The 19,670-nt window shown below is 59.7% G+C and overlaps 1 protein-coding gene across 1 annotated transcript in view; it reads right to left on the bottom strand.

The window, feature by feature from the left end:
- SHANK2 (SH3 and multiple ankyrin repeat domains 2) overlaps positions 1-19,670 on the bottom strand; it is a 500,779-nt gene that overhangs the window by 266,217 nt on the left and 214,892 nt on the right. Inside the window, exon 12 of the mRNA XM_064576041.1 lies at positions 6,860-7,175. Within this exon, the coding sequence (XP_064432111.1) occupies positions 6,860-7,175 (316 nt within the window). The remainder of the gene's footprint in view (positions 1-6,859; positions 7,176-19,670) is intronic.

Raw genomic sequence — 19,670 nt, 5'->3', positions numbered from 1 at the left:
CCTACCCATCCACTCATCCATCCAGCCATTTATCCTTCCATCCATTTATCCACTCAACCACTTACACTCTTATCCATCCATTCATTCATCCATCCATTTAACTATCCTCCACTTATCTATCCATCCATCCATCCATGCATCCACCCACATCCATACATTCATCCATCATCCATGCACCCATCTACCCGTTAATCCACTCATCCATCCATCCACCCAGTCACCCACATCCATCCCTCCACCCATCTATCCACTTATCCATCCGTCTGTCCACCCACCTATCCATCTTCCCACTTACCCAAACATCATATTCACTCATCCACACAAATTTCACAAGGACCGTGCCAGATGCCCAGCTGACCACTTACTACAGATGTTAGACAAGTGAGTTAACCTCTTGAAGCCTAGTTCCCCATCTTATAAGAGGGGATGACCCACAGTGACTGGAGAATGAGCCAAGAGGAACTACTCTTGGCAGGTGTTAAGGGAACATTAGCACCATTACCACTCCCTGCTTCTCCTGGAAGGGGGGGTCACAAGCGGCCTGCGTCAGCCAGCGGCTTCCAGCTGGTACCAGAGTATGCATCACTGGGCAGAGAAGTCAAAGTGAACACAGCTCCGATCTGGGGAGCTCTGTGTCTTGAGCCATTTTGCAGATGGTCAGTTCCCTAACCCATCAGTCCATTCCTGGAAAGGCTTTGTCAAAGAACAGGAAGGAATTAGTCCCTCTAGACCACAGTGCATCCATGGTTCTAGGCACCAGCAGAGATGTTCGATCCCCCACAGAAGCTAAAGCATCTTCTCATTCCAGGTTAATCCGAGCCTCACAAAGCCCCATTTTACAGATGAGAAAATGGAAGTTCATTCCACAAATGGTGACCTAGACACAGAGATACAGAGCTGACCTCACATCTTGGCTCCTTGACGCCAGCCCAGGGCTCCCTGTAGGCTCCCTGCTCCATGCAGTGATGAGCCCGGGGGACCATGATCTCTCCTGCAAGGGAAGGCGTCTTACCCTCACAATGTCCGGTTTTAGGCGCTGCATCCCAGGGCAGCAGGAGCCCGAGCCCCGCGGTGGCCCAGGGTTGGGAGTGCCGTCTGGGGGCACAGAGGGCCAGACTGGGGCCACCCTATCCTGCCTGCACAGCGAGGATGGTCTGAAGTTCCCTACCCCAAACTGTCAACATTTCCTTGTGATCTGTCCAAGAACAGCCAGATGGAATCCCAACCACGCTGTTTTGGCACGAGAGCTAAATCACTGAAGTCTCAATATCAGAAAATTGGTGGCTGGCTGTGGGGTGACGTGGATGAGTGAACTGAGCCATTTCCCAGCTACCCTGGGTGACCAGGGACCTGCCAGACCTGGGACCTACTAAAATCGGGGTTCCTGGCTTGCTCGGGACAGGTGCAAGGACAGTGTTGTCAGTTTGGTGCTCTGATGAAGACAGCGCCACGTCCAACCCCAAAGGTCCCAAGATCTTATCATCCGCTGACTTTAAAAGTGCAGACCCTACGTCACTCTCTGTACTATCGGTACCATCCCCCCTCTGCCTTGGAGACAGGAAGACGCAGGAATCCTCAGCGCCCACGGCCCTGCGCCCTGCGGCCCCAGCATGGGCTCTGGACTCGGCCCTGCCTCTGTCGTTCCAGCAACAGCACCCTACACTCCACAGCCTCCCCATGAGGCCCCGAGAAGGGATCTGGGGATGGATGGTCATCAGGACGTCCCATGCGCCAGGGGCCCCCGAGTGATGGGGAACAGTTCTGAATTTGCATCCTTCCTCGTACCTCCCACTCTCTGCCCCAGTCACACCGGACCCCTCATCCCCCACCCCGATGCCCAGCTGGCCCACTGCTTTCCCCACTTCGGGATCTCCCCTTCTCTATGGAGCCCCCCATCTCCCCCCACGGAGCTCTGAGCCCTGGGGGGCTCTGTCAGGGGCACCTGTGGCTCCATGCCCTCAACTACATCACCCCTGCGAGCTTACATGTCTCCTGCCCTCACCTCTCGGGTGGGGACACAGCATTCGCCTCTGCATGAGGAGCACGCAACACAGAAGAGGTTGGTAATTCATGAGTTCACACAACCAACCGAGAGAGCAAAGTCTGAATGTCCCCAAACATGGAAGGAGAGAACGCGGCAGGGAAGGGGTGACCCTTCCCTAGGTGCCTGGACATGGATTCCTCAGCAGCCAAGATGCACCTGCTCCCTCAGGGTGGGACCCTGGGCCTGGCCCTACCTCCCCACCAGGTGACAGACATAAACCCAGGGAGTCCCACTCCTCATGGATCCCCCCTCCTGACCTCCCAGTGATGTGCCATTAGCGCCCCAGGCCAGGCAGTGCCTGCTGTGCCGACCGTACCCCGTCCTGCCCCCACCCTGCTGGCTGGAGCTCCCCCCGCCCCGACTCCCTTTCTGGGTCAGGACAGGCACTGAGTTCTCACAGAGGAAACCAGGTCCCTGCTCCTCTGGGGAAGCCAAGCTTTGGTCCCCATGGCCCCAGGAAGCAGGGAGAGGGCTCACAGAGGTGGACAGAGACTGGAGCCAGAGGGGCACCACTGCACCCCTTCACACCCACAAGGCTGACAATATGGGAGCCTCATCCCCTGGAAGGGGTGTACATGGCTAGATGGATTCCCACCACCCCAGAACCTTCCAGGACCCCGTGGAAGGGGGTGTGGTCTCTGACTTCTGGCCTGTGGCTCCACTCAAAAGGTTCTATTCTGTGAGCAAACCTGCTCTGGGATCTGAGGCCCCTGTCTCGGGCTGGCCTTCCTTCCTGGGTGCTCACAGAGGGGCAGGCGCTACTCAGGGGGGCACAAACTGGCAATATTGATGTCACCTTCTACCAGAGGGGCCATAGGCACAGGCTCGAAGCTGGCCCGGCGGCCCCACACCCGGGCCTTCCTCGGATGGACAAGCCCCCACCCTGCGGGCTGCTGGCCCATGTGCTGTCTTATCCACCCGAAAACCCAAACACCTGCATGGCCTCAGCTTCCCGTGGCCGGGTTCAGGGAAATGAAGGTGACTTGCGTACCAGACTTTGCCGAGCCCCTGCCAGGTTCTGCCAAAAGGCTCAGGCTCAGAGGGAGGCCACCAGCCAACCACGGGCTGTATGAATCTCTCCTACACTCAAAAGCACGAGCCCTCCCCACTATGCTGAGCTAAACCCACCCAAGTGGTGAGCCCTTGATAAGAGGGTGACCAGAATGTTTCCTCGTGCCGATGAGGCCAGGGCAGCCGGCTGGGTCACGGGAGGGGTCCTGGGCAAGGGGGCCGCGGTTCTTAGGGACCTGGACAAGCCACGCCAGTGGGCCACTAGAGGGCGCCACCGTGGGCACCTGAAGCTGGATTCATAGGTGCTGCAGGTACATGGGTTCTCATCTCTGTGGACCTTCTACCTCCCTGCCTGGCACTCAGGTCAGCTGGTTGTGGAAGGCCAGCTCCATGGAGGACGCCGACCCTGCCCACAGCACAGAGCCCAGCCAGGGAGGGAGCCAGGCAGGGACTGGGGCAGCTGGGGAGAAGTCGGTGCCCCACCGCAGTCTTCCAGTCTGCACCTGAGGGTTTGGCCACACTGATGTGCCCATCGTATTCCTGGCTGGGGTTTCTGGGGCCTCAGCTCGGTGTTCAGGCAAATGGGCTCTGCCTGACTCTGGTGCTAAGTGCCCAGCATTCCCCACCGGCAGAGAGGCAGAATGCGGGGGACAAGGTGGGGGTGCGGAGCCAGAGGACAAATCCTCCTCCCGTCAGGAGGCTGTCTCCCTCTACTGGGCCGATGTGATTTTCTTTGCCTGGACAGTGACACCTGACCCCCTCCAGTGCCTGCCCAACGGGCCAGAGGGTCTTTCTGACAACCCAGAGCAGCAAACGCTTCTGGGGAGCCCCTGTGAGCCAGACACAGCCTCAGAACGTGCAGTGGACGGTTATCAAATTCAACTTACTCCTCCGCCCAAACTACCAGCCCCACTCTTCATAGGAGGAAACCTGGCACAGAACGGTCAGGCGCGGTGCAGGTACACGGCGGGGACGAGCAGAGCTGGGGCAGCTACCCACAGAGACAGAATCCGTAGATGGAGGGGTGTGCAGGGGCAGGGCCTTTCCCTCCACTGCCTGGGGCCTCCTAACCCCACCCCAGGTTCTCCGAGAATCAGTAAGGGCTCTCAGGGCACCCTGGGGCACCCTGAGTGTGGCAGCCGGTTTCCTCCTTGCAAGGGCCCCATGCGTCGTGCCCAGCCAGGGTCCGCCTGCCCCAGGAAGGGGTTAAGCTCTGAGTTATGAAGACAAAGACTGAGTGGAGGGGTTCAGCCACCTCCTTGAGCCCCCACAAGGTCCAGGGGCGATGCTGTGGGGTCCTGTATCTGGCATCCCCCATTACCTAGGCTGTTTTGTATGGCCAGTTCTACGCCTAGGTGTTATTTGAAAGGCCAGACCGTGGTCTCCCAGCCAGGAAGCAGAGAGCCTGCCGTGCGGTTCAAATGTCCACCATTCCCTCACTTCCCAGGGGGAAGCAGGTGCACCCGGCACCTGCTTAGGTCCCTGTTAGGTCCCTGTTAGGACAGAGGAGTGTTGGGGGAAGGATCCCAGCAGCCCACCGCTTCTGTCACAGAGTGGCTCCCACCTCCAGCAAGGGAGCTGGATCCTGAAGAGATAGACACGGGACAGGCAGGCTTGTCGGGGTTGGGGGGGCGGGGGAGGAAGTCTGGACAAGGCACAGAAGGCAGGGCTCTTATCAGCGGCACCGCTCAGCAAGGCAGGGTGCCGGCTGGGCCAGGACAGATAACAGCCCCGCAGTTGGGGGCAATCCTGGGGTCCCGGGCAAGCCTGGATGGTCAGTCCCCCTGCCCACAGCTCTGGGTGACAAAGGCAACAGAACCAGCCAAGTGCCTTTTTTGGTTTCGATGTGGACCTGCGATCCATCTAAGAGCCAGCCTGGATCGAGCACGTACTGTGTGCAAGCCATGGGCACAAACTCACTCACTGAGTCTTAAAAACAAACCCAAGGGGCCGGTCTTTTCACAATCCGCACTGTGCAGATGAGGCTCGAAGTGTGAAGTGGCCCAGAACACGTGCCTGGAGGTCCCGGTAGCAAGCGCTCAGGACAGCCGCTGCGGTGGCCTCCCATGCACCCACACAGGACACGGGGGACAGCCAGGCGGGGCCCCAGCAAGGCACCCCGGGGGCTTTCCTCCCTTCACAAGCACTGTTTTGTTTGCTGTGTTGCGGTCCCTGGCCACCCCGCCTTCAGTTTCTTCTTAGATTTCGTGCTGGAGGAAGGAGACACGCTCTTCTCAAGATTATAGTCGTAATTCCAGTGAATGGTGCAAAGTGGAATTTGCCGCCTCAGGGGAAGACTTTAATTTAGTTTTAAACTGTTCTTAGCACCTGGGACTTCTCCCTTGGGGTGACTCAGAGGGAGAATCTAGACCAGAGCCAGAAGGTGGATCTCACTGTTTGGAGGACGAGGCGGGTGGGCAGTGGCTGGGGCTGAGGTGCAGATGTGGGCTTGGGGCAGGCCGGCATCCAGAGCCTCAGGCCTGAGACCCCTACCCAGGGCCCGGGAGACGTGCTTCCCCTGGGCACGTTCTCCCGATCCGGAGACCTGCCCAGCCTCCTGCTGGGACCATGTGAAGCACCAACGCCCCCTCCCATCCAGACTCCCTGCCTGCACCCCATTCTGAAGACGGGGAATCTGCAGGACAGAGCCCCCAAATAGCATCGCAGATGTTATTAATGCCGGGGCATCAGCAAGCCTCACTCAGCAGGCCTGGTGCACCCAGCTACCTTCAGAGGCCTGGGAGGGAACGGGAATGAACGGGGTGGAACGGTGACATGCTGGACCTAAGGGGCACTGATATCGCACCAGAGCCCTGTGCAGCCAGGGAAACACCGGTGAGCGGGCCCTCCCAGGCCACCGTGGCTGAGGACAGAGCTCAAGGGGACAAATGCTTGAGAACCCCATGGCGCAGGCGCAGGACCAAGGAACCAGGAGGGAAGGGGCCTCCTCCTTGCAAGGGCCCCATGCGTCGTGCCCAGCCAGGGTCCGCCTGCTCCAGGAAGGGGTTAAGCTCTGAGTTATGAAGACAAAGACTGAGTGGAGGGGTTCAGCCACCTCCTTGAGCCCCCACACTCAGGGTGCCCCAGGGTGCCCCGAGAGCCCTTACTGATTCTCGGAGAACCCGGGGTGGGGTTAGGAGGCCCCAGGCAGTTGCACGAGGACCAGGGCCCGGGCCCAAGACGGAGCACAGTGGGCCTGGCAGGGCTGAGGGCCGGGGCTGCTTTCATGGCTGCAGCCAGCCCCAAGCCCCACACCCTGGGGCCCAGCTGTGAGCCTACCCCCGAGAAGTCCCATCCTCATGTGAACAATTCTGAAGGGGGCATGGCTGCGTGGAGAGCGTGCCGGGGAGACAGCAAGGCGGGGAGGGCCCAGAGCCTGAGCGTGAGCACCAATTTTGGATCAGGTGCGTTTGCAGTAAATGCGGCACTTGGAAAAACTCTTGGCAACAGGCAGGCTGGTGGCCTTGGCTCCCTCTCTGCTCATATTTCACTTTTAGAACCCAGAATCCAATGTACATGGAAGGAAAATGAGGCCCCGATGCCAGCCCCAGCCCCAAGGGTCCCCCCCGACCCCCGGAAGCTCAGCCCTGCCCCCTACACCTGCCCTGGGCGGTCATCACGGGCACGTGCTCGTGCACATGACCCAATATCCAAGCTGGAGTAAAACAGGCATTCTGGCCAACCTCTGGGTGTGCCCCGAACCCTAGACAGCAGGAGCCATGGTGCAGGGAGGGCTTCCTCACCCGGTTCCCTCAGGAGCCCCCCAGCTCCTCGCCAGCACCCCCAAGCCCAGCCACTCCTTACCCGACGTGCCAGGACTGCTGGGGCCTCTTGCCATCCTCACTGGCACCGCCCAGCCTGTTGAGCGACGGTGACCGGCTGCGGGGCCCGGGGGCGTAGCTCCCAAGGGTCCTGGCGGCCCCGTCGGGCTTGCCGGGCATCTGCTGCAGCAGCTGGGGTGAGAGACTGCGGTGGGAGGTGGCAGAGCCGACGGCCCAGTCGGGGGTGCTGGTGTTCAGGTTGTTGTCACTGTTGGAGCGCAGCAGGATCCGGGGGGCGGCCAGCGTGTTGGGTGGCCGCCGCCGGCGGTTGGAGTACGCCGGGGCCTCTCGGAAGGGCACTGGGTCAGAGAGAACAAGGAGAGGCGGGTGAGTACATGCATGGCATGGTGGGTGCGCACGGAGCCCCTGAGTGTGCAGGGCCCCCTGCGAGTGCAGGGCCCGCCGCGTGTGCAGAGCCCCTGAGTGTGCAGAGCCCCCTGCGTGTGCAGAGCCCCTGCGTGTGCAGAGCCCCCTGCGTGTGCAGAGCCCCTGCGTGTGCAGAGCCCCCTGCGAGGGCAGGGCCTGCTGCGTGTGCAGAGCCCCTGAGCGTGCAGAGCCCCTGAGCGTGTAGGGCCCCCTGCGAGTGCAGGGCCTGCCGCGTGTGCAGAGCCCGAGTGTGCAGAGCCCCCGCCAAGTGCAGGGCCCACTGCGTGTGCACAGCCTGCCGTGTGTGCAGAGCCCACCCCGACACAGAAGCAGAGACGAGGTGGACACTGAGAATGTCTCCATTTCATGGAGGCTCAAGCGAACATGAGATGGAGGGGGCTTGGGGTCCGCCTTCCATCTGGACCAGCACCTGATCCTTCAGCAGCCGAGACACGTGTGAGGGCCTCACGATGTGGTCGGGACACAGAGTTCCCCCTCGCCACCACCTGAACTTGGCCCCTGGTAGGGGCTGGACCAGGTCCCCCTGAAATTCATGTGTTGGAGCCCTAACCCTTGGTGTCTGAGACCATATCTGGAGCTGGGGCCTTTACAGAGGTGATCAAGGTAACACAGGGTCACCGGGCTCTGATCCAGTGTGACCAGGGTCCTTACAGGAAGAGGGGATCAGGACACAGACCGCCACGGAGGGATGACCCCATGAGGACCCAGGGAGAGCACAGCCGTCCACACACGAGAGAGGCCTCAGGGGACCCCGCCCTGCCCGCGCCTGCATCTCAGGTGTCGGCCTCCGGGACCAGGGGACAGTGCGTCCTGCTGTGTGAGCCACCCCATCTCTGGGGCTTTGTCACTGCTGCCCCAGGACACGCACACGGCCCTCTGGGTACCCTTCACCGGTGGTCTGCTTCAGGACCAAGCATGCTGTTTTCCCCACCCATCAAACCGGGGCCCAACAGCGTGCAACAGGAAGGCATGAGCACACCCCATCTGTCTTCTACTAAGTTCTAGACCACAGGCGAGGCCCTCACTCTGCCGAGTTCAGCGAGCCCAGGGACTCAGAATGAGGACACTGCCCGCAGGGACCGTGAGGACAGGTATCCACACTGCATCCACTCTGGGCTGCTCTGAGGGCTGGAGCCAGAAATAGAAAGTGTCCTTTCTCAGAAGACGCATGTCAAGAACAGTAGCCTTCCAGGCTGCCGGAGAAGGTGCCGATGCCCCTGGAAGCAAGGGACGCGGGCTTCCTTCCAGCGCCTGACCCCCGGGCAGCTTCCCGCTCACTATGGGATCTGCATGCTCCGGAATGAGGCCGAGCGAGCGAGCTCTCGCGTCCGTGCTGCCTGGGGCCAGACCAGCGCTACAGGGCAGCAGAAAGCACGCACCCTCCTGGGTGAGCTGGGCTGGAGTGGGAGTCCTAGTGTCTCGGAGAAGAACATCACGGGTAGTCCAGGACAGAGCCCTGGACAGTCCACCCTCCCCGTGCCCAAAGTCAGAGGCTGCAGTGAAGCAAAAGGACAGGTGCACCCTTCCCAGAGCCTGGGCCCCCCATCAACCCCTGGCACTGGCCCGTGACCACGCTGGGCAGCAGAGCGCACCAGGGACAGAGGAGTGCGGGCAGAGATCCTGGGGGCACAGGCGGGCCAACGGGGAGGCAGCACTGGCAAAGAGAGTGCTGGGGGAGCTCCACTGAGGCAGCTGTGACCCAGCGCACCCCCTCACTGCCTCGCCAGGATGCAGGGCAGTCCCAGGAAGGCAGAGATGGAGCCAACCCGGAGAAGCCATGCAGAAATGGCATGGGGCTCAGGACACGCGCTGGGAATCCACGTTCCGAGCCATTGGTGAGATTCTGTAATGGACATGTGGGAGGTCCTATTTTTTGACCCAAGGCAGCCCGGGCCCATCCTGACCTGCTCCCTCTGGGAAGGCTCCCTGGATGCAGCCAGGGCTCTTCAGCTGCGGCTGGCATCCTGCTCTGAATTCCTCAAAGGACACGAACTCACCAGGGCCAGCCCGGCTGGGAGAGAGGCGGGCGACAGGAAAGGCCGGCGGTGTCCTCCGTGGAGCCCTGGCAAGAGGCTGCCCTCTCAAGGGGCTCAGCCCACCGGGGAATCAGCAAGGCCTAGCCACACCTGCTAGAAAAACCTCACTTTGGGGAACATCCCTGAGTTTGCATGTTGCTGGTGGTGAGGGAGAACCGCATCAGTCACTCCCTCTGGGCAGATGGAGGCCAGAATGACCCCTGCAAGGACTAAGCACTAAATCCTTTACGGTTTGAAAAATGCACCTGTGGGTGGGTGCTTTGGGGTGACCTGACACCTGCCTGATGATGGGGGTGGGGGTAATGAGAGACCTCACAGAGGGCGAATGGCCGCACAGTCCTAGAGGGTGGAAACCTTTCGTGCACAGAGACAGTCGGCTGGAGGACCGAATCACAGCGAGAAAGCCAACCCCTCCAGCAGACACATTAAGCAGGAAGGGTGATGGGGCCCTGGGCCTCCTGGACCATCCTCCCCGCCCCCACCCCCCGCATCTGAGGAGAGGCCAGGGCTCACGCTACCCGTGGGGAGGGGAGACCCCAGCTCCACAGGGACGCTCCCAGACAAGGACACGCGTGCATTTAGTGACATGAACTCCTGACGAGGCAGCTGGGTCTCTTTTTCTGACCGAGAGAACCGTAAAGGACTAATGCCCTTAACAGAAATTGGGGGTGGGGAGTCCTGCCGATGCCTAAGACAGACTCATGAGGGGAGAAAGGTCTATGAGAGAACAGAACGGACACCGAATGTTCCCTGCTGTGCACGGGTTCCAAAAAGTGAAGTACCAGAAGATGAATCTGGGTTAATAACGCAGGAAAATGAGCGTGGACAAAGGCTGTTCTTTATATAAATTCCCAAGACACGGGCTGGAGCCAGCTTTCTGAGCAGGGGGCTTGGGCACTGGTGGGAATTCAGGACTGCTACCCTGGGAAGATCGAGGGATGGGGGAGCCCTGCCCCTGCCCTGAGGATCAGGTGGGGTACCGAACCGGGATCGCAGAGGTAACGTTAGGGCGAGCATTCAAATGACAATTAGCTCGCTTAATTACCAGGACTCGCATTAAATTAATTCCCCGTGTAAGGTAATTGGAAATTTTCTTCGTGTTTATTTTATGGCTTGGGCTGGCAAGCACCTTCCTAATTCCTCCAAAGTCACGTCTCCACAAACCCGATTTCATAAAGCGAGAGTTCTCTATATGACAAAGTAACTAGAGCCATCCATGGAAATGTTGATTTTTTTTTTTTTTTTTTTGGTGAAAAGGGTAAAAATAACTCTTTTCCTGTCTGAAAATGATTAATATTCCACCCAACTGTTTCCTTCTTTCAGGCAATCTGCAAACTCTAAGTGGGTGGATATTTTCTTAGCTGTCTTCCATGTATTTATTTATACATATTTTTTTTCCACAATAGAAATCACACAAGGTATGACAAAAACCCTATGCACTCTCAGAGTCTGCCACGCCGCATCTGCATCCACTCCAGGAAAATGCCACCAGGGGACGGCCAACGAGAGCCAAGGAGTGGCTCGCAGAGCGTCCACCCTGAGCCGGCACGGCCAGCAACGTGTCCCGACCTTCCTCGCTCCCGAGCAGGTGCTCCGCAGCCTCCGGGAAGCAGGCAGACTGAGGCAAAACTTCCTTTATTCTCCCTAGGACTTAGTTCCCAACGTGCCCTCCGGCACGGTCACCATGGAGGCGCATTCCGGAATGCAATGTGCAAGGGGCTGGGGACTTGAGAGGACCGTGAAATAAAACCGCACCTTCGAGTGGGTTAGAATCCCAGACCAACTACAACAAAGCCCGAGGGCGCACCCGAAGTCATTATTCCCTTCCATGATGAGAAGGGACAACCAGCAATTTTGGGAGGGACCAGAGTCCCCCGCTCCCCCAGAACATCAGTCAGAAACTGCTAATTCCCATGCACCACGCTCCCGACAGCTCTTCCTTACCTTCCTTCTTGGTGAAGGCATTTAACAAAGACTTCATTTTCCCTCCGACTTTGGCAGCAGTCCGCTCATTATATAACCTTCTCGGATGGGAGGAAGGAGAGGGGGGCTGCCCGGCCCCTCGGCGCTGGAGCGGCTCGGACCCGGGGAGCGGCGGTGGCGGCGGGCGTCTGGGCACTGCGTGCTTCCGAGCATGGCTGGGCATGCCAGACCCAGCGTGCTGGTGACAAAGCCCACCCCATGTTCTGTCTGTCAGCTGGGAACCAACCGTGCGTAGACTGGGGCTGATCTCAAGCCCTGCTGCTTCTGCCACCACCTGTCATGTGAGCAGTGCTACTCTGCTTTTGTGATCAGTGCATCCGGGAGGAGGGCGAGCACGAGTCAGGCGTCCTCGAGCCTGCGGCCGGGGAACCCCGGAGGCATCCGCGAACCGGAGCCCCAGCCGTTCGAGCCAACTCAGGCTCTGCTCCGGCCGCCTCTGCTCAGATGCGCCGGGCGCGAAATAGAACGCCCCGTGCTTTCCGAATGTTATTTTTAAAGAAAAAGCCAAGTTTTCTCTAGCGTCGTTTGTTTGTCCGCTAGCAGATGCGGTGAGCGAGTCAAGATGAAACCCCCAGTTCCAGATAAGCCTCACCAAACCAGACCCACATGAACTGGGCAGCCCTCGTCGGCATTCTGGAATTGCTGAGCGTGACCCAGATTTCCGCTGCAAGGAACCAGACACAAGTACCTATTCCTTCTCCGGCTCACCCCATCGTGGTAATTACCCTGGAGGAAACAGGATTTCCTCCCCCCCCTTCTCTTCCCTTTCTTTTTTTAAAGAGAGAGAGCACAAACTGCCCCCGAGCCCTGGTTCGCCCTGATTCCAGGCGGCGGATCAGAACGAGTGTCTTCAGAGCCCCTTTGCACGCGTCCTGAGCATTTCCACCCCGAGAGAAGTCTGGGAGACTCCAGGAAAGTCCTATCTGAGAAGCGCCCGGAGAAGGGGACGCAGGCTCGCGGGCTCTGCAGCAGGTGCACGGGGCTGTTTCTAGACAAGGACAGAGGGCTTCCCGAAAATGAAATGGAGCATCCCAGGGAGCCGGTTCCGTCGCCCGATGCACCTCCTGCTCGGCTGTAATTAAGTGTGCGTTTTCTCTGTTGCCAAGAGAACTGCTTCCGAAATTAAAAAGAGAGAGAGAGAGATGAGACAGGATGAGGAAAAAGCAACGGGAACGTGTCAGTGGAATTCCATGTGGTCGACATACTTTGGGTCGACAAAAATGGCAGTGTTAGGAATGGCAGGCATCTGCCTTGGAAGGACGGCCCGAGGGGTTGGACGCCTGGCCCAGCGGCCTGTCCATGCCTCGGGGAAGGACAGCCAGGGCCCAGGTCCTAAAGCAGCTGCTCATTTAAGCATCGTCTCCCACTGAACACCCACAGCACCCCAAATCACTCAGCTCACCCAAACTCAGCCCTAGGTGACCCCCTTGCCCCACCACGCCTGGTGGTAAATCCACACGATGGAGGGCAAGCCGTTTCCGAGATGTGCCCTAAGAAACGCATCTGCTGCTGGCACATTTTATCACCAGAGACCCCACCAACTTGCTCTCATGATGCACGTCCGTGGGGGGCAGAAGGCTGAACAGTTTCCGGATGCATCTCCCTCAGGTGTAGGGTGTCATCAAGGACACAGCTGCTTCCACTTGGGGAGACCAGTGCCGTGTCCCCCCCCAAGGCAGAGGTGCTGGGGTCTGCCAGGTGGCGGTGCCCTGAGACATGGGGCTGGGCTGGCCATAGGCCAGGCGCCCTCCCTGGCCAGGACAGGAGGCCACAGGGACGGCACAGCGAGGGAGGCCCTCTGCAGAGGCTGGGCCCTGCCGCGTGAGCCCTGAGAGCTCGCCAAAGCGCAGGGAACCCTCTGGGAGAGTGGGAGGCTCGGCGCTGCTCAACCCTCCTCCATCTGTCTCTGGTCGATAGCCTCCCAGAAGCATGGAGCCTCATCCTGAGCCAAGTTCCCTCGCCAATCCTTAGTGCCAGCCGTGGAGAGGAGGGGTGTGCGCCAGGGTTGGTGGGGGTGGCACCTCGCCAAAGGCCACTGCTGCCTCTGGAGACCTCCTCTGTGCCCCTGCTGTCGACCTTGGACGAAGGGCGTGGGGAAGGAGCGGCTTCTCGCGGCACGACTGTGAAGACCCCGCCTCTTTTCTTCTTTGAGAAGATAGGGAACAAGACGGAGCCCTTTCCCTGTGCTGGGGAGCAGGAGATCCCCAGACAGCACTTACGCGTGGCCCAGACGGGGAAGCCCCAGCAGGGCCTCCCCGTTGCTTGCATATGGTGCAACCACTCCTCCCGGTGCACTTGCCCGCAAGCCGGAGCAGAGTCGGGAGTCGGCGGGGCCGTGGGGCTGGCGCCGAGAAAGGAGCCTTGCCAAGACAAGGCCCAGAGGCCTATGACCAGGACACAGGCGGCCGGCTGGAGGCAGAGGGGCCGCCAGGCTCTCCACGCCATGTCTACCCCCCACCCCACCTGGACTGGCGAGCCACGGACGGATGCAGCAGGTAACTGGACAGAAAAGATCCCCAGTCTCCCTCTCGGGCTGCACGGGGGGCCGGTTAGGGGAAGAAGACCAGACTTGAGGATTTGAGGAACTGCAGGAAACACCCCTCAGCCCCAGGATTCCTTTCTGCACACCTCCTATTCCTTTAATGGGCTGCTGGGCATCTGAGTAAAACATTCACAGAAACTAGGAATGGTCGCTCTGTTGGACTCATGTGCAGGACTGCCGTGTACCCTGGGCTCTGCCCCACGGAAATCCCACCTCCTGACCCCACCCACCTGGCCCCTGAGGCCTCCTCCCCACTGGCAGGCATGCTCTCCTTGAATACCTCCAGCGACAGGGGGCTCACTACCTGAGTACGAAGGTTCTCGCTCTCAGACACAGGCTGCGGCCTCCCCACCACGGAGGTGAATGCCAGTGCTGGGCCCACATGTACGAGTCTCCGGTCCCTTCACACAGTAACAGGCTTGTGCCTGGCACCTACCAGCTGGAAGGGAAAGGCGTGGCACTAAAAGCACAGATTTTGCCCCGACAGACACACAGCCAGGTGTCTCCTCGGGGGCATTTTCCACTCTGCGCTCCGGACCATGCTTTTCTGTGCAAACCGTTACTGGAGACCGACGGGCTGGACCACCTGCAACACCAGCATCGATGTGCTCGACCCGTCTTTTGTGCGCACGCACAGCTGAAGCCCGCCTGCCTGGGAGGCTGGGACGGGAGACGTCCTGCAGGGATCGCGTCGGGTGCTGGTGCTTTGGGTCTGGACCCTCCCACCGTGACCCAGGGCTGCAGGGCCCCCACGTCACAAGCACGGAGCATTCCTGCTGCCAGATACACGCTTGTCCGTGTCAGCCTGCCCTCAGGAAAGACAGACAGACAGACATCCCGCCCTTCACGCTCAAACCACGAGGCTGCAGCACCCAGCGCTGACCCCGGCCTCTCCGGAAAGCTGGGGCAGCAGGGGCGGAGGGAGGTGGGCTGCAGAGCGTCCGGGAGTCCGCTCACACTGCCTCCACCTCCCAGACAAGCCGCTGCGGACACCCGAGCAGGGGCTGGACCACGATAAACACAGAGACAAAGGTGGAGGACGAAATTTGAACACCCATTTCTCCCCGAGGCTTCCAGAGATCCCGGGTGGGTCTCAGAGAGCTGGAACCTTCTTGCGGAGGTCCCATTAGGCTCCCCGACTCCAGCCGGGCTCCCTGGATGAGCTGAGCGATGTCCACAGACATCATCAGGGTCCCCTGCCCCACGGCCATAGGCTTGCAGGTGTCACAGCCCAGACTCCCCAAGACGGCTGGGGTGAGGCAGGTGGCGGGCAGAGGGAGTCGGGATGCTATGTGGTGACTCTGTCCACCTGGTCACCCACCCATCAGAGACGGCAAGTCTGAGTGTCTTCTGAGTGGGGCATGTTCGATGTCCATGGATGGATGAAAAAGCATGAGAAAATCAGGTGGAGGCCCTTCCATACCCCTTCTGGGTGGATGAGAATCACCCCAAAATGAACCCCCAGCTGTCAGCCTCCTAGCCGGGCCCTTTGGCCACCAGCCTGTCCCACCCAGCCCAACTCTGGTACTAGCCCCTTGGTAAGAAAAACAAAATAATAAATACGTAAATAAACAATAAATAATTAACCCCCCCAAAGCCAGCCCCGTCCAGCCCCCAGTCCCCAATCCACATGAGCCCTGCCCGGCTTCAGCCTCAGCACCCCACAAACCTGCCTCGAGTTCTGATCCGCCCTCCCAAACCCTCCCGCTCAAAGCCCTTTATTTGCCATGTCTTTTGACAACTGCCTGACAACAGGCTGAAAATAATTTCATTTCTCATATAAAAAAAGGCTCTTCGCACATCAGAACATTTCAAGGCGCTCTGAAGTCCTGGCTGGGAGGACGCACCAGGTGTGATAAATATGCCTCATGAAGAGTCTGTGCACCGGTGGGTCTTGGCAACAGTGCCCGTCCGGTGCCCACCATCAGCCCGCCCCCCCGGCCGTGGTCTGACGCCAGACATGGGACCCCAGCTGTCTGAGGTAGGGGCTAGCTCTGCATCTTACCTCCTCAGTGGCCGTGGGCTGGCTAGGCGCCCCTGGCCTCAGTTTCCTCATCTGTAGGTGGGAATAACCCTTCTCACTCCCGGCACTGGCTGTGATCAGCTGAGCTCACATTTGAAGCGCAAGGGCTGGGGGGGATGCTGACCTTCCGGGGACGAACCCCAGCCCAACCACTTCCCAGCTCTGCGACCCCAGGAAAGTCACCTCTCACCCGTCAAATGGGGTGTGAATGGTGCCCCCTCCCAGGACGGTCATGAGGATCAGGCCACGCAGTATTTGACAGTGCCTGGACTTCATGATTGTCGGCGGTCACTAAATGAATGCATTTAATTTCAAAAATCTGCCAGCGGAGAGCAAGGCCTTCTCCTCACCCCAACCCTGCCGTGTGTCTGTAAGGTGCCCTGATCCAGCCATGGAGAGACCGCTCCTCAGGGTCTTCAAGCTCCCCGAATGCAGGTTCGATGCCCAGCTCCCCTGTCACCCTGCAAACCGGAGGAGCTCCCTACAGCTCCGGATGTGAATGAACAGATGCATGAATGAACCAACAAAGAGAGAGGTGGTGACTCCCAGCTCCTATTTTGTTCTGAGCATCCCGAGGCACTTTTCCAGGTTCACCAGGCTGGCCTCCTCAGTTGTGCCGAAGCCACCTAGGGCCTGAAGCCATCTCACTTCTCTGTCCCGTCCTGCCACCCGCCGCCCCCACCCCTCGGAGGCCCCTGGGCCCCGGAGGAGGCCTGCCCCGCAGAGCTCCAGGACCGTATTTGCCTGCACCCCAAGGACAGGTGCACTGGACGTCGGTCAGGCTGGTGTCCTCAACATCCTTGCCGTGTCTGCCCGTCCCCACCTGGAGTCCTGCCTGCCTGGTGGGTTGTGGGGAGCCCTGGCTCATTCTGTCAGCCTTCCCTGCTGCCGGGGCTGGAGGCAACCACATGCACGGCACAGAGCTCTGATTCAGGAGGACGGAGCCGGTGGGTGTGGATGAGCATCCTGTCGGGGAGGTGACAGCTCCCTAGAGCAGCCGGGGGCAGCCGGACACCAGGCCGGCCTCCTTGGTGTCCTGGGACCTTCCTTTCGTGCATCAACAAGTCGGATGGGTCCCTTGCTTGCTGCCGAGACCCCGGCCGATAGAGCTGACGAGGCTGGGGCTCGGGCGCGAAATCTCCAAGACCCTGAAATTCCAGATGGTGCCTGTTTCCCTTCTCTTTTCAAGTGGCCTGGCCTCACCTCCTATTTGTGGGGGTGGGGAGAAGGGAGAGCAGGCTGGCATGGAGACAGCCCTGGGTAAACAGAGGGAGGAACTGAGTCTATTTCTCCTTAATACAAACTCACGGAGGTGTCTCTAACCTCTCCTCAGAAAGGGGGCCCATGGGGCACTGAGAGGAAAAAAACAAAACTCCAGAGGGTCTCAGTGGCCCACCAGCCACACCCAGCATTTTATCTTATAGAAGCTACAGCTGAAGGCTGAGAGCGAGAGTGTGCGGCCAAGCCCGGAGCAGGGAGGCAGCAGGTCTGGGCAGGTGTGGGCTGGACCCCGATCTTCCCGCCCACTCCCACCTCACCCCAAACAGCAGACCCTGCTTCCTTCCCGCGTAGCTTTAGATAACTGCAACCTTTCTCCATCTCACAATAATGGTTAAATGAATCATTCTTTTATAAATAACACAAGATATAAAAAGGCATCTCGGCAATAATGCGGGGTTATCTTTGAACAAAGATGTAGGTATCTGCAGCATTTGCAACATTCCCGGCAGCCGGGGCCATTGAGGGAAGCTGAGCTCCTGGAGGATCCATTGAGCCCTGTGGATAATCCGGGTGAAGGGCACCCCACGCGGGGTTCCCCGAAGCCCCGCAGGGTCCGGGTCTCTTCCCGAGGATGGGTCAGGCTCCGCGCCCCCGGTGGCTGGGCTCAGGCACCCAGCAGGTGCTACTCACCATTTTTCTGACACAGTGACTCGGGCTAAGGTCACAGGGGCAGGGAGAAGGGCTTGGGGGTGTTGAAATGGGGACTGACCACAGAGGGAGGGGTCCCCAAGGAGCACTGTGGAAGGATCACCCTCCTACGCTTCCCTCTATGCAGCTCGGCCTTCACCACCGAGTCCTACAGACGTCATGTGTCCAGCAAACTGCTCTGATCAGGAGGTGTGGGGGCAAGGGCAGCATGAGCCTCCTAGGTGGCCCTTCTGAGCCTCTTACAGGGGAAACTGAGGCTCAGAGCCCTGAGGCAAGCCACCTACGCCCACTCAGCCCTGTCTGTTCAACAGACTCACCCTCAGCCCCCACCTGTTCCCGGATGCAGCGCAGCGTCCCCTGCGCCCATGCTCGTCCCCTGCGCCCCTGCACCCATCCCACACTGTGCCCATGCTCAGCAGGCGAGCTCTCGGGACTGAGCCAGCACCTGTTACACCATGGGACCACCCTCCTCCTCTGCAGGGCTTCCTGGGAGAGGCCCGGGCACACCTCTGAGTCCCCGGGGCAGCTCGGGGAGGCTGCTGGCTGACCAGATGGATGGGTGTGCGAGCACAGTGCAGCAACCTGGTACCCCACCTCCACCTCTGAAGACCCTGGCACAGTGGCTGCCCTGCGCCCGTCACTCAGACCCAGCCCTGATCCCCAAGAATGACCCTAGAATCCCCCCCGCCTCCACCACGGAAGGGCAGGACGTCCAGAGGCTCTGGTGCAAATCTCAAAGTCTTCAGGGAATATGTCACTCCCCATCAGCACCAATCAGAAACGCCACTGTCACCCGTGTCCTGGGCTGGGCCACCCCCTTTCTGCAGGAACTAACTAACTGGCTCCTTCTTCCTGACATGTTACCAAATGATGGAGTCTGAGCTGAGTCCTGGGTCAGCCTCTGACTCAAGGTGAGACTCAGTTTCCCCGTCTGTAATGTGGGGAGGCTAGGCCCCGGCACGCTGGGCTCATGAGGTGTCTGAGAGGGCCCCACAGATGTGGGCTGCCTGCCAACTTCCCTCCCCTACAGGAGGGCCCAGCAGGGTGAAGAAGGGACTCCCCAGGACTCAGGTAGGAGCTCCGCTCAGTTTCCCACTGTGGAGTAAGGTGCCCTGAGTTCCGGAGGCTGGAGGCAAGCCCTTGGGGGCAGCAGGCTGCACATTCACAGAGGGCCGACTCGCCCACATGGGGCCCACGGGAAGTCTGGCTCTTAGTTCTTAAGGGGGAGAGGTGGGGACCACACCTGCCTCCTGGAGCGCCACCAGGTGCAGCAAAGCATGGGTTTGGGGAGTCAGGACCATGTCCTGTGTCTGACCCCTCCTGCCTGTGACCTCAGGCACATCACCTCGCCTCTCCGGGCCTGAGCACCCACGCTGAAGGGGGTTAGAGCTGATGGAGCCCAGTGTCCACAGACGTGAACATGTGCGGAGTCCCAGGTGCAGAGGAAAGTACTTTCCACGGAGGACCCAGTGGGTTCAAGCCGCGGGGGAGCCCAGGGACCTGATGCGTGCACTGCGCTTGCTGGCTTCCCCATGAGCCACTGAGGCAGATGCTGTCTGCAGGGCCCCTGCGTCCATCACACCCGACTGCCCTGGACACGAAGGACTGAACTGCAGACGCAGGGCTCAACTCAACACTCGTCTCTCTCATGGGGGAATGACGGAAGTCTCCCCTCAGCTGTCTGAGATTTAAGCTGCTGTGTTCCACTAGGACCCTTGGACTCTAATCCTGCACATGCTAGTTCAGAAATCAGTCCAGGATTTGAGGGAGAGTTTATGTGCAGATCTTGGGCTCTTCCCTTTCTAGGATTTCTACCCTCTGTTTCCAGCCACTCAGGCAGCCCTGACCCTGACCCATAACCACTGAACTCTCAACTCAACTCACTTTCTGTCAG

The sequence above is a fragment of the Mirounga angustirostris genome, unplaced genomic scaffold, assembly GCF_029215605.1.
Source record: "Mirounga angustirostris isolate CCGP_5_RB_7025 unplaced genomic scaffold, mMirAng1.0.hap1 SCAF_13, whole genome shotgun sequence".
Lineage (NCBI taxonomy): Eukaryota > Metazoa > Chordata > Mammalia > Carnivora > Phocidae > Mirounga > Mirounga angustirostris.
This window is presented reverse-complemented; position numbering and strand designations above follow the sequence as displayed.